This window comes from Lampris incognitus, chromosome 15 (genome assembly GCF_029633865.1).
Source record: "Lampris incognitus isolate fLamInc1 chromosome 15, fLamInc1.hap2, whole genome shotgun sequence".
Classification (NCBI taxonomy): domain Eukaryota; kingdom Metazoa; phylum Chordata; class Actinopteri; order Lampriformes; family Lampridae; genus Lampris; species Lampris incognitus.
The window spans coordinates 19346971-19361184 of NC_079225.1; the positions used below are offsets into that span (position 1 = coordinate 19346971).

Here is a 14214-nt window from a genome sequence, read left to right on the forward strand (position 1 = left end):
GATTCAAATGGGGAGAGCGGGTGGGGATGGAGGGACAGCAGCAAATGTGACTGGTGCAGTGTGACAACAGTGCCATTGATGCAGAGTGACAAATTGTTGCATTGAGCAGGGGGCTGCATTCAAACAGAACAGGTAGCTAGGCAGGGGGACATCTCTCAGTCCCCTGTGTGTCTGGTTAATATAAAGCTAAATCGTCATGCAGATAGGAAAGGGGGGAGAGAGAGAGAGAGAGAGAGAGAGAGACAGACAGACAGACAAACAGACAATGAAAAAAAGCAGACAGAAAAAAATGAGAAGAAAGGGAGAGAACTGTTCTGGAAAAGCTCAGTTTATATGTGCCCACATATGTAAACAAAGAGAGGCAAAAGAATGAATGGAGTGGAATGAAAAGTCTTTATGCATGCTCAGTAATCCAGGTAAGAAAATCACAGAAGGTTGAATCAGTTCATCTGGGCACAATGTTCATTGAGAGAAACGTTTCATCACTCATCGAATTGGCATCTTCAGTCTCAAGTGACTGCAGGTATCCCCGCCCTTATAAACAATACAGTGGCATAATGACCAAAACCAACAATCAGTTTCATATGCAAATTACCCTGACCATTAACTAGCATTTCAATGGCCATGTCCATCCATCCATTAGCTGAACCGCTTATCCTGCTCTCAGGATCACGGGGATGCTGGAGCCCATTCCAGCAGTCATTGGGTGGCAGGCGGGGAGACACCCTGGACAGGCCGCCAGGCCATCACAGGGCCGACACACACACACACACACACACACACACACACACACACACACACACACACACACACACACACACACACACACACACACACACACACACACACACACACACACACACAAACAAACATTCATACCTAGGGACAATTTACTATGGCCAATTCACCTGACTTACATGTCTTTGGACTGTGGGAGGAAACCGGAGCACCCGGAGGAAACCCAGGCAGACACGGGGAAAACACGCAAACTCCACACAGAATGACCCGGGATGACCCACCAAGGCTGGAATACCCGGGGCTCAAACCCAGGACCTTCTTGCTGTGAGGGGACCGTGCTAACTACTGCACCGCCACAATGGCCATGTGTACAGAGGGTTTGGGAATGGTTGCAATCACAGCATTGTAAGATGGCGACAGATGTACTCTTACTGCTGCCCCCCCCCCCCCCCCCCCCCGAGCTGACAACATCTCCACTGACGCCAGGGAAGGGGAGAAATCCCACATTAAACAGGCCCTGGTTAAGTGTGGTTATCCTAACTGGGCATTTGTCAAAGCCAGGAAGACGCCCAAACAGTGCACGAGCCTATCGAAGAGAGGAGAAGGACAACAGCTGGCTAAGTATAAACCAGTGGTGATTCTGTATGTGGTGGGAGTGTCGGAACAGTTGAGACACGTATTTTCCAAACACCACATCGCAGTTGCTTTCAAACCCGAAAACATGCTGCACCAGAGACTGGTGCACCCCAAGGATCAGGTCCCCCGGCACAAACGTAGTGTATGCTGTTAAGTGCCAGGAGGATTGCCGTGACTTGTACATCGGGGAAACTAAACAGACGCTGGCCAAGAGGATGACACAACACAGGAGCGCTAACACGTCAGGCCAGGACTCCGCAGTCTACACCCATCTACAGGCCAGTGGTCACTCTTTCAGGGGTGAAGATGTGCACGTCCTTAATGGGGAGGAACGCTGGTTTGAATGGGGAGTCAAAGAGGCCATCTATGTTAAGAGGGAACGACCATCCCTGAATCGAGGGAGTGCTAAGAGTACATCTGTCACCATCTGACAGTGCTGTTGCAAACATTCCCAAATCCTCTGTGAATAGTACACATGGCCGTTCTAACTGTAGCTAATGGTCACACCCATATTTGCATATGAAACTGGTCATTGGTTTGGGTTGTTATGCCACTGTATTGTTTATAAGGGGGAGGATACCTGCAGTCAGTTTAGACTGAAGAGGTCACTCAGATGAGTGATGAACCATTTCTTTCTGTAAACGTGTTCATACGAACTGATTCAACTTTCTGTAGCAGAATGAAAAGTGGGATTGGAAGAAAAACTGAAGATCTGTAATGTTTGTCTGGCTTTTACTTGGATTGACTCAGTTTTGAATTTGTATTGTACTGGTTAAATGCAGAGCATATTTTCCCTACAGGGATCAATAAAGTATCTCAAAATAAAAAAAAAATTTTTTTTTCAAAACATTGAAGTTCTTTGGTGCTCTGAAAAAGACTTTGTGATAGTCCTCTGTTTTTGTCAAAAGCATTGTGTTAAAAAAAGTGACTTGGATAAGAATCCAACATGCGGACAATAACAGACGAGGGTTAGGGAGGTGTTGGAAGCTGAACCGTTCCAAACAAGCTTCCTTCAAGCATTTATGCCGAAGCAATAAGCTTCCAATAAGGATGGGGACGGGTGGAGGCCAGAATTAGTGATCCACACATACTAAGTATGCACTTCATACTCCACCCTCAAACAATTATGAAGCATAAGTATTAACAGATGACATTTGAGAGTGATATTTATTCAAACTGTTTGATTTCCCCTGAAGAACGACCCTGGTTTCTAACTCGTGATCTTACTGCGCTGTCTCCACAGCTAACTGAACGAGAAGGCAATCTGCTTATTGCCTTTGAGGTAAATATTACCAGCCACAACGCTGTGGCTCCACAACTCCCACCTCCCCTGTGACCAACATTTCTGCTTCCAGTGTGTCATTAGGAGTGACTCCCTACAGTCAAACTCAAAATTGGATTAATCTTGCCTTTTCTAAACTCAGCTGTCAAATAAATACCGCTGAGTCTACGGACTGTTAAATCATTTCACTAATCAAATTAATAGGAGAAGGATAATTTAGTGAAAACAGTTCAGTTAAATATATATAATATAAAGATATTCTAATAGGCCAAACAATTTATCTAAGACTTGGGAATAAAATCCACTTCAATGACTTAGCTATAAATGATTAGCAAATACATATGCATACATGCAAATTGTGAATATGCAAAGTGAATTGTTCATATGGCGCTGCAATTGGCAGATATTATGCAACAACGCGGCATTATTGGGAATCTGTGTACAGCTACATGTGTGTGTGTATGTGTGTGTGTGTGTGTGTGTGTGTGTGTGTGTGTGTGTGTGTGTGTGTATTTTGACAGAGTTCTGAGGTTTTCTAAGAGACCTGTGGGCTAAAAGACACTCTGAGCTTTGTGTCAAATCAAAAGCCGCTTGTGTTGGACAGTTGCTTGCAGCTTTGAGAAGGAAACTGTCCTTAATTCAAGGTGCAGGAACCTGACCCAAAGGGTTAAGCAACACTTTTCGAATTAGCTTCTCATACATCAGAGTGGGACTAGAAGGGCACACCTGTTGATCCCAGTTCTCTGGCAAACTGACATTGAGAGGCAGCAGGCCAATCCAACATTGATTTCTACATCCACTGAAGCATTATGTTAAAGTTCAGTTACTCTATTGATCCCCGTTGGGAAATGAGTCCTCTGCATTTGACCCATCCTAACTATTTAGCAGCTGTAGACATCCACAGAGCAGTACCCAGGAACCGACTATGGTTCTAAGGTCAGTGCCTTGGTCAATGGCTTTGGTAGGTGTATTATGGCTATTTTAAATTGTGCGCTGCGAATAAACAACACAAGTATACGAAAGATTCACAGGCAAGATTGTCACTTAAAAACTATTTATATTTGCTGTGGCACAAATTTAGAACACCATAGAAAGAAAGTCTCGCACCACAGTAAAAAAGGACGAGATGGATTCAACAGTGTCCAATGATGGTGGACATGCATGTTAGGGTTAATATTAGTGCTGCACGATTTGGTGAAAAAGTCATATTGCAATTATTGTGGACAATAACACAATTTGCAATTGTGATATAATAAACAAATTTATACATATACAAATTATACAAATTTGTCATGTTGCTGCGACATGTAGCGACTTTCATTTTGCATGTTTTACACAGCACCTCTTTTTGCTCAATGTCACTGAGCCTGAATCCAAAATATTCCCATATAACAGAGGTAGCTTTTTTTTTGGCCATCAGCGTTAACCTGCCCGTTGTCACTGGTATCCATTTTTTCCTTCTTTCTGGTCTGCACACAGCACACCGGCTAGTCATGTGACCGTAGACTGCACACGCTTCACTGTCTAAACAGAAACTGACTGGTCATCTCTTAATTAAGGGTGTAGATGTGCAGACTGCACACAGACATTCACACATGCACACTATCTAATTAAATCACAGCCTTTTGCGGTTATATAATTGCACAGGCTGACATCGCGACTGTGATTAATCGTGCAGCACTAGTTAATACTCCTGTCTGTGCCCCTGACCAAGGCAATAGGAAGAAGAACTGGAGTTGGTCCCCGGATGCCGCACCACAGCTGCCCACTGCTCCTATACAGTTGGATGGGTTAAATGCGGAAAACAAATTTTATTGTAACCGAAAAACTGTACACGGACAAAATAAAGCGGCTATCCTTTCCTTCTAATTTTAACAAAACTGAAAACAGCGATTTTGGTTACATCGCAATTTGGAGCTAGGGAGGAATGAACATGGGGAGTTCAACTGTCTGATCCAAAAGCTAAAACTGTACCATGGCCACTTCAGGCAGTACTTCAGGATGACAATGGGCCAGCTTGAGTATGTCTTATTGTTATAAAATTATCATCATTACTACCACTACTACTACTACTACTACCACTACTAGTCCTCACTGATGTGCAAATAAATTGCAAAAAAAAATCATTCTTGATATTTAAAATGGCCTTTAACCGAGCTTTATAGACCACACTCACAATGCTGCATCAATCTGTCATGTCATGGCTGACAAACACAACACATTATCACACAAAAGGCACACAAACCAAACCTGTATTTATTTTCCAAGTCAAACTTTTAGGATTCTGTAAGCGGAGACATTTAGAGGTAGAATAAATTGTGAAAAGTCGCAGAGGGTATGATGAAAAAGGAAAAATGCAATTTTCAAAATCAATAGTAACTGCTTCGCCATATGGGGTTCTTAGTCTCTCTGCTATTCAGGCAGAGGCCCTCCAACCTCACCTGCAGCAGTTTCCACCTCATGTTGAGTTGGTCTAGTTGTCTGGAGGCGGTGGAGGACAGCTGGACATCCATCGGAGCGAGCTCCGCCGACAGTTCATTGACTAAGCGTACGTCCTGACGTAGGGGGGCGATTTCCTCCTTGAACACCTGGGGAGAAAAGTGAAAACACGAAATCAGCTGCAATCTTGTATTTCATTGTATAACGGTACTTCAGATGATGTGGTTTTGTTGGCTTCATCAGAACGCGACCTCCAGCGCGCACTGGGGCGGTCAGATAATGGATGGATGGATGGATAAAATATGTTACTGCCTCTCCTTGACTGCACTTCATGCAACACTTGGTATTCGAAAACTTTGTCACAATAACAAAACAAGTATAATAAACTTTTGTGCAAACAGATTTTAGTGCAAATCAGATAGATCTGAAAAACATTTCACACGACGAATTTTTTAAGAGTAAATCGTAAAATGATGCACCCATCAAATGAACATGACATACAGTCCGCTCTAGTTCTAGCTACTTCATTTTCTTCCCTGGTACAAATCGTTTTTCTTTTTTTTGCATTAACAAAATTCAGGCTGCAGCACGGTACATGACCTTGCTGTGCAGTTTCTCTTTTCGCCATCTAACCACAGCTTCCTTCCTTTTTTCCTTTGACCTATCGCTGGCCTTTTAAAGAAACAAGATCCTTTCCTCAACAAAGATGCTCAGCCTCCCTGGGAAAGTCTACTCTAGGGTTTTGGAAGAGGCTCTGACGGATTGTTGAACCTCAGATCCAGGAGGAACAATGCGGATTCCGTCCTGGCCGTGGAGCAACGGACCAACTCTTTACCCCTTCGGAAGTGCTGAGGGGGGCATGGGAGTTTGACCAGCCAGTGTGTAGGTGTTTTGTGGACCTGGAGAAGGATTATGACCGTGTACCCCGGGGCACTCTGTGGGGGGGGGGGGGGTTCTGCGGGAGTATGGGGTACTGGGGCAGTTGCTACAAGCCATCCGGTCCATGTATAACCGAAGTGAGAGCTGTGTCTGCATTCTCGGCACAAAGTCAAACACGTTTTCGGTGGGTGTCAGACTCCACCGAGGTTGTCCCTTGTCTCCGATTCTGTTTGTGATATTCATGGACAGGATCTCAAGGTGCAGCCAAAGTGAGGAGTGTGTCCGTTTCGGGAACCTCAGAATTACATCTCTGCTCTTCGCAGATGATGTGGTTTTGTTGGGTTCATCAGAACGCGACCATCGGCACGCACTGGGGTGGTTTGCAGCTGAGTGTGAAATGGCTGGGATGAGAGTCAGCACCTCCAAGTCTGAGGCCATGGTTCTCTACTGGAAAATGGTGGATTTCTCCCTCCAGGTTGGGGATGAGTTGTTGCACCAAGTATCTTGGGGTGTTGTTCACGAGTGAGGGTAGGATGGAGCGGGAGATTGACAGGCGGATTGGAGCAGCATCAGCAGTAATGTGGACGTTGTACCAGACTGTTGAGGTGAAGAGGGAACTGAGCCAGAAGGCAAAGCTCTCAATTTAACAGTCAATCTGCGTTCCAATTCTCACCTGTGGTCATGAGCTTTGGACAGTGACCGAAAGGGTGAGATCGCTAATACAAGCGGCTGAAATGACTTTCCTCGTAGGGTGTCTGGGCTCAGCCTTAGAGATAGGGTAAGGAGCTCGGACATGCGGAGGGAGCTCGGAGTAGACCTGCTGCTCCTTCGCGTCGAAAGGAACCAGTTGAGGTGGTTTGGGCATCTGATTAGGATGCCTCCTGGGCGCCTTCCTTTGGAGGATTTCCGGGCACGTCCAACTAGGAGGAGACCCCGGGGTAGACCCAGAACTCGCTGGAGGGACTAATATGTCCAATCTGGCCTGGGAACACCTTGGGGTCCCCCAGGAGGAGCTGGAGGGCGTTGCTGGGAAGAGGGACGTCTGGAGTGCCCTACTTAGATTGCTGCCACCGCGATGCGACCCCAGACAAGCGGCTGGTGATGACATGAGAGACGGTACTTTAACTTGTGTTAATGTGTAGTTTTGTATGGTTACAGAATATGCAGTGGGTATTTAGTGGTCTAATTTGTAGTGAGTAAAACATACTTTTAGATCTGTAGACATTTTTCTGTTGATTTGCTTCTTACCAGTTTAATATTCATATGTCAGTAGGACTGTATAGCAAAGACCCAATTTTTACAGATTTCTTTTTTGTGATTACTCGTGCTTTCTTGTTTCTTAGATTTCTCTGCTAATTTGCCTCTCAGCTAAGTTTGTACTGAATCTTGTCTTATGTTGTAAGCATTTCTGCCCACCAAGCTGTGATCCCTGTATGTACTAGGCTAGTATAAAAAGCTTTTGATAACCGATGGAAAAAAGTTATTTTTGCGGACAGAGAGTTAGTGTTCCAACATTTGCCTGACTTGCTGCTCATTCATTTAATATGCTGACCAAATGGATTTGCCCCAGTTAAATGGACGACAACAACAACATGTTTCCAACTTTGTCGATGACATTTCAAGACTCTTCCCGTCAGTCACAACACTGCGATCATTAAGCGTCTGTAATCCGCATGTTAAATACTTAGGAAAGCAGCTCTGTTAATAGGCATTAAAAAGCATTAGCTGTGAAGTGGCAACGTATATTGGGGTATGCATATTAGGCATCTGTATCTGTAGCATCTGTGTGTGCAAAGTAATGCCATGGGGATAGACAATGTGTTACAGAGATTGTGTTTGAAGTGCAAGTTAATTAAAGTAATGGAACAGGGAGGGAATTGCTTCTCCTCACGTTTGCTCGGCTCACTGTTTCCGGGCACCACCACGGTGTCTCCTCTCTGTCACTTTCACGGTCGTTCTCTTGATCTTTCCCTCACTTATCTATTTTACCTCTTATCAGCTTTGAACTTAAATGGCGCTTCCAGTCCTGGCGAAATCACCTTTGGAAAAGAGATCCTTAATCTGAATGGTAATAACCTAGTTGAAAGTTAAAAAGGAAAAAACAAAAAAATCATCAATGCTGGCCTCTCGCTCTCACCATAGTTCTGTCGATGTGGTCCTGCAGGGAGTCTATAAGCAGGTCCCCTACGGGCTGCCAGGTTGCCTTGGCCTCTTCAGCCCGGGAAAGCCGAAGGTCCAGCTGGTCCATGGAGCTCTGGAGCTCCTGGAGGCGCTCCAGGGCTCGCTCCACCTGGTTCTGCCAGCCGCCCACATGTCCTTTCAGTCGCTCCCAACGCTCCCGCACCTCACCTGTCTGCTTGCGGATGGCCCGGGCCACTCCGCGGGCCTTCTCTTCTGGGCTAAGGTCTGGAGGGAGAGAGGGGGAAAGGTGGTGAGAACAGAGTATAGGTGACATATCAAAGCACAGAAAGACAGAGTGAAGGGGAGGTGGAAAAAGAGAGGAACATCCCCAACCCATATCTGTGTTCACTTTACAATATCAGTCGGGTAGCTTTTATATATTCTCAATTCTTATCACTCTCATGGCATGCTGGTGACTGAATTACTGTCTCAGTCTCCTGACACAACCGCCCTCTCTCTCTTTTGCAGTTATACAGCCAAATATGGCTGTGAGCATCTGCAAGGCAGAGATAGCACTTCACGGCAGGCACAGTGCAGCATGACAGTGCCATTCGATGATAATGAAGAAAGTGAGGCACAAGAACGGCCGCTCAGGTCACTAGTGCAGACAAAGCCGGTGACAAGGAGAGTGGATCAAACTCACCGAGGCTTTAGATCAGTGTCACCCTCAGATGTCCCGCCCACTATCGTGAAACAACATGCTCTGCCTCTGATCTTAAATCAGCTTCTTATCTATTTATACAATGAAACGAAGTTTTGATATACGCGTTGGAGATCACAGGAAACAAGCCAATCGGTCTCTGCTCTGAAGTCGTGCCACGCCCTGTACACAGCCTCTTGGGTTTGTTTAATTATTAACACAGTAGGTCTTTTCAGTTTGACAGGAAATGTGCTGACTTAACTGAGGCTTCCCTGATTCATCGGTTTGGGCTGAGAGGTACAGAGACAGCATGCATAATGAACTAGTGCTTATCTAGTGCTGAGATGCTATCTTTGACTGACTGATCAACAGTTGAATTATTAGTGGGCGGAATTCCACTGATTTCACTTTTTGTCAACCACAAAACTGAATCGAATTTACTTTTAAATGCCTTCCTGTCATAAAGCTTCCGTCACAAACCCCAGCTCTCTTTTATACCAAACAGATTATAACAAGTTCTAAAACTTATTAGTAAATACTGCACAATTATTTAAATCTGCTATATCTACTTCACTCAGTATGAGCTCAATGAAGCTAAATATGAGCTACTGATTTACTGTTAACTGCCCCAGTATGAAGTAGGTAAAATGCGTTGTCAGTAAGAGGCCATTAACGAGACTTGAATGGATTTAACCTTTTGGTTGGTGTTCAATATGATGGATGCGGAAGGTGGCCAAGAAATAAGAGCTCCGCACTCTGCAGATAAAGATTATTTCCTAAAACCAAGAGATCTTGCATCATGTGGTGACGGGGCTAAGGGGCTGCAGAGACTGGATACAGTGCACTGTTTTAGAGTACTGTGTGAGTCCTGAAAAGGAAGCCCTACACTGCCAACATTAAAAGGGCAGGTAGTTGAGTTCAGTGAAATAAAACCATTCACGGTTCATTAGAACGGTCCTCTCATTGGTGACCTTCTGCAGTTGCCCAAGACAGACATTTAAAGCCAACGCTAACTTGACTCTAATTTTGAAAATGTATACATGATACAAAAAAGGTCTGTAACTTTGTAAGATTTTTATTGTTTTTGGATTTTCCCCCCTTTTCTCCCCAATTGTATCCGACCAATTACCCCACTCTTCCGAGCCGTCCCGGTCACTGCTCCACGCCCTCTGCTTATCCGGGAAGGGCTGCAGACTACCACATGCCTCCTCCAATACATGTGGAGTCGCCAGCCACTTCTTTTCACCTGACAGTGAGGAGTTTCACCAGGGGGATGTAGTACATGGGAGGATCACGCTATTCCTCTCCAGTTCCCCCTCCCCCCCAAACATGCACCCAGACCGATCAGAGGAGGCACTAGCGCAGCAACCAGGACACATACCCACATCCGGCTTCCCACCCGCAGACACAGCCAATTGTTTCTGTAGGGACGCCCGACCAAGCCGGAGTTAACACGGGGATTTGAACCGGCGATCCTCGTGTTGGTAGGCAATGGAATACACCACCACACCAACTAAAGGATTTTAACCAAAGTTTCGATAAAAAAGCACAATCAACTATAATTAAATGTACTTAAACACCTCTGCCTAATGCTCCATAACCTGCCTGCCAGGACTGTGTGAGTGTCCAATCACATGATGATTGACGGCAGCATCTCACTGGCAGTGTAAACATAAAATCTGACAACACGGTAGTCAGTTAAATGTAGTTAGTGCTCTGCTAGCACACAGGTAAGATTGCATGGTTAAGCTATCTATGTTTGAACAGGCAGAATCTGATATTCCTGAGAATCAACCAGGGACCAAATGTGTAAACCATGTGTACACATGAAAAGTATACTTGCACCACTTTCCACACAGGTTTCCAAATGTATAAAAATCCACGGGTGGTGAGATTGTGCGTACCAGTACACATCTTTCACACCATTCGTACCGTATACATGCAGTCTTTTGAGTCCAATTAGTGTGATGTTGTGAGTTGGCAAAAAAGGATAATAAAAGTGTGTATTTGCACGACATTTTATTTAGAGCTTCTTTTCTTTCACTACATTGTGTTTGGATGTAATCTATAGTTTAAAAAAAACTTCACTATGATTACACAGTGATGGGTGAGTGGTTGCCAACCTTTTTTTTGACAAGCCTTAATTTTGTTCTATCTTGAGTAAATATGTCGTTATGCATTATAATTATAATGATCTTTGTATAAATAAATAAATAGTACAAGATCTTTGTATAAAAAAAGGTTATTCTGTATTATTGGGGAGAAAGAATAACCTACACTGTCAGGTGTGACCAATTATCAAGTCGTTAAAAAGCCACTATATAAAGGCTGTAACTGAGTGTAATGGCTGTGCCAAATGATACAATGGCTTCTTTAGCGTTGCTGGAGGATATTGTGCAATTAAGGCAAAAACAAGTCTTCAGAGACCGTACTGATTTCCTGGCCCATGATGATGAGTGGCTAATGCGCCACTTTCGATTTCCAAGAGCTGTTCTCTTTCAAATTGTGTACTGAACTGGGCCCTGTGTTGGACCGGCACTCTCGGAGAAACCGTGCCATCCCTGTTCATCTATGTACTGACAACAATCGGGTTTTTTGGCAACGGGGATGTTTCAGCAGGAGCTCTCGGACAGATCAGGGATATCCCCAAGCCGGGTCATGCCCATGATGTGGGGTGGCATAACTTGTTTGAGTGACAGATGCATCAGGTTCCCTTACACAGCAGCTGAACAGCAACATCAAAATGCAATCTGCAGCGATCTCTGGTTTTCCAGATGTAATCGACGCTACCGACTGCACACAGGTTTGCAATACGGATGAATTTGGGGGGATGGATTTTTTACGTTCAAGCCACGATTCAGTCACACTGTCTCAAAACTGTGTGGGGAGGAGACTTCAAGCTGGAGCAGTAGAGGCCTGTTTTTAAGATGTGATTATTACTGACCTTTGATAATAATGCTGTTTCTGTTTCATGCAATTCAAGCCATTAAATGCACACATTTTATAACCTCAGGCAACAATGGGTATGCATTGAAGCCATGGCTACTTATGCCATTTACAAACCCCCAGAGCAGACAACAGTGCTTTGCAGAAGAGTGTTGCACTGGGCTTTTAAAAGGGAGATGGGTTGTGCTTGGATGCCTCAGGTGGTAGACTACTGTACCAGTCTGGAAAAGTTCACAGAATTAAAAGGGCATGTGTTGTGTTGCACAATCTGGCGGTGAGGAGTGCAGTTCCCTTCCCACCTGAAATCATCAGACCTGATGGCCCCCTGTTGAACCCCATGGTGAACAGCTGCAGCAGCAGTCCAACTGTGTCTTGATGTGATGCAGTGACTCCTGGCATGGTAAGTCAAGTGAACACTGTGTGTTTTATGAAACCAGCAGCGGATGGATACATTTTATTTTTTCACAAGCTCTTTTAAGCGTACAGCATATTTCACTTGACGATTCCCCTGAGTGTCACTTGCAATTCCTTCAGTTCCATGGCAACATTATCGATAGAATTTATATTCCCTGGGCATCTGGGTGGCGTGCTGGTCTATTCTGTTACCTACCAACATGGGGATGATCGCCAGTTCGAATCCTCATGTTATGACCGACTTGATCGGGCATCCCTACAGACATAATTGGCTGTGTCTGCGGATGGGAAGCTGGATGTGGGTATGTGTCCTGGTCGCTGCACTAGCACTTCTTCTGGTCGGTCGGGGCGCCTGTTTGGGGAGGAGGTGGACCTGGGGGGAAATAGCGTGATCCTTTGACGTGCTACGTCCCCCCTGCAAAACTACTCACTGTCAGGTGAAAAGAAGCGGTTGGTGACTCCACATGTATTGGAGGAGACATGTGGTAGTCTGCAGCCCCCCCCCCCCCCAGATCAGCAGAGGGGGTGGAGCAGCTACCGGGACGTCTTGGAAAATAGGGTAATTGGCCAAGTACAATCGGGGAGTAAAAGGAGGGGGGAAAAAATTATAATTAAGTTTTGTGACTCTAGGACACAGTCTGTGAGGACACGTGTCGGGGCAGGTGATGGCTGTGGTGCACTCACACCAGATTCTCTCCCCCAACCAGTGTCTTGATCAGAATCCGTGAATAAAATATTCTACATTACAAAGGACAAACTAGTCTTTTTTATTGCATGTCTGATTACAATAAGACTCAAACTGGGCAACATACTAAGTTTCATCTGGGCTGGTGCATCTGTGTCTCCAAACTCATCTGGCACAAACATACTAATGGCAGTTTGGCCCAGGATAGAAGCCATGTGCTCATCAAGTACTGGGGTCCCCTGTCCTCCTCCAGTAGCTTGCACACTAACGCTGTGCACAGTAATGCATTTCTTGGCCTCACGCTTGAAATCAGACCACTTTTTTCTTTTTATCTCCTCCAGGGTCTGTGGCTCAGAACGAACGGCATTCACTGCTTCGCTTACTTTTTGCCATTCAACTTGTTTCAATTTGGTGGTAATGCCAGAGCTTAGGCTTCCACATAATATGAGTCTTCTTCTGTCAATTTGATCAACCATTGTTTCAAGTTCACAGTCAGTGAAATTATGCTGCTTCTTCTTCAAGTGCTGCTTAAATGCTTCTGTCATTTCTCCTCAAAACTAAAGTAAACACTGGCCCCTTTTACGCAAACCAGGCAATTGTGTTGGAAGCCATTTATAGTGAATTGTGGGCATGGTCAGAAGGCTCGTGCATGTTTGCACAGTTTTGGGTTGATTGAAATGTGTGTGTGAGTTAACACGTGGGAACACACGTCAGAATCAGAATACTTTATTCATCCCCGAGGGGAAATTGGGTTCTATTACGTACGTGGGGTTTTATAAATTTGATGAAAAGACTGCGTATGCGTGTTTCCTGTTTTGTGTGTACACAGATTTCTACTCTGAAATATACACAGAGTTTTATACATTTGGCCCCAGAGGTCCAACCCTGATGAAACACACAACTTCGCCATTCGATCGGTCAGTGCATTGTGAGTTATAAAGCAGAAACCACACAGGAGTTAAGTTTACACTACCTGACTAAGACACATGATGCGACAGCCTTATCTGTGTTTTTGCAAAGCGACAGTCATGACATGGAGCTAGCATGGTTGCCCCATGTAGTGTTTTCTTTTGTTTCCATTGGGGCTTACCTTAAGACAGGGATGGTGTGTTTGTTCGAGTCCCTTTTGGTTGTTGCGTTTGATGGAATAAGGGTGTTCAGTTATCTTCCTCACGTCCGTTAGCTGTCCTGGTCACTGCTCCACCCTCTCTGCCGATCCGGGGAGGGCTGAAGACTACCACATGCCTCTTCCGATACATGTGGAGTCACCAGCCACTTCTGTTCACCTGACAGTGAGGAGTTTTACCAGGGGGATGTAGCATGTGGGAGGATCACGCTATTCCCCCCAGTCCCCCCCCCCCCGAACAGGCACCC

The 14214-nt window shown here is 45.1% G+C and overlaps 1 protein-coding gene across 7 annotated transcripts in view; it reads right to left on the minus strand.

Moving 5' to 3' along the window:
- utrn (utrophin) overlaps nucleotides 1–14214 on the minus strand; it is a 233379-nt gene that overhangs the window by 78801 nt on the left and 140364 nt on the right. For all 7 annotated transcript variants that reach the window (XM_056294966.1, XM_056294968.1, XM_056294967.1 and 4 more), the window contains exons 54-55: nucleotides 8112–8380; nucleotides 5098–5244 (exon numbers count right to left, since the gene is read on the minus strand). In XM_056294966.1, coding sequence (XP_056150941.1) covers nucleotides 5098–5244; nucleotides 8112–8380 — 416 coding nt within the window. The remainder of the gene's footprint in view (nucleotides 1–5097; nucleotides 5245–8111; nucleotides 8381–14214) is intronic.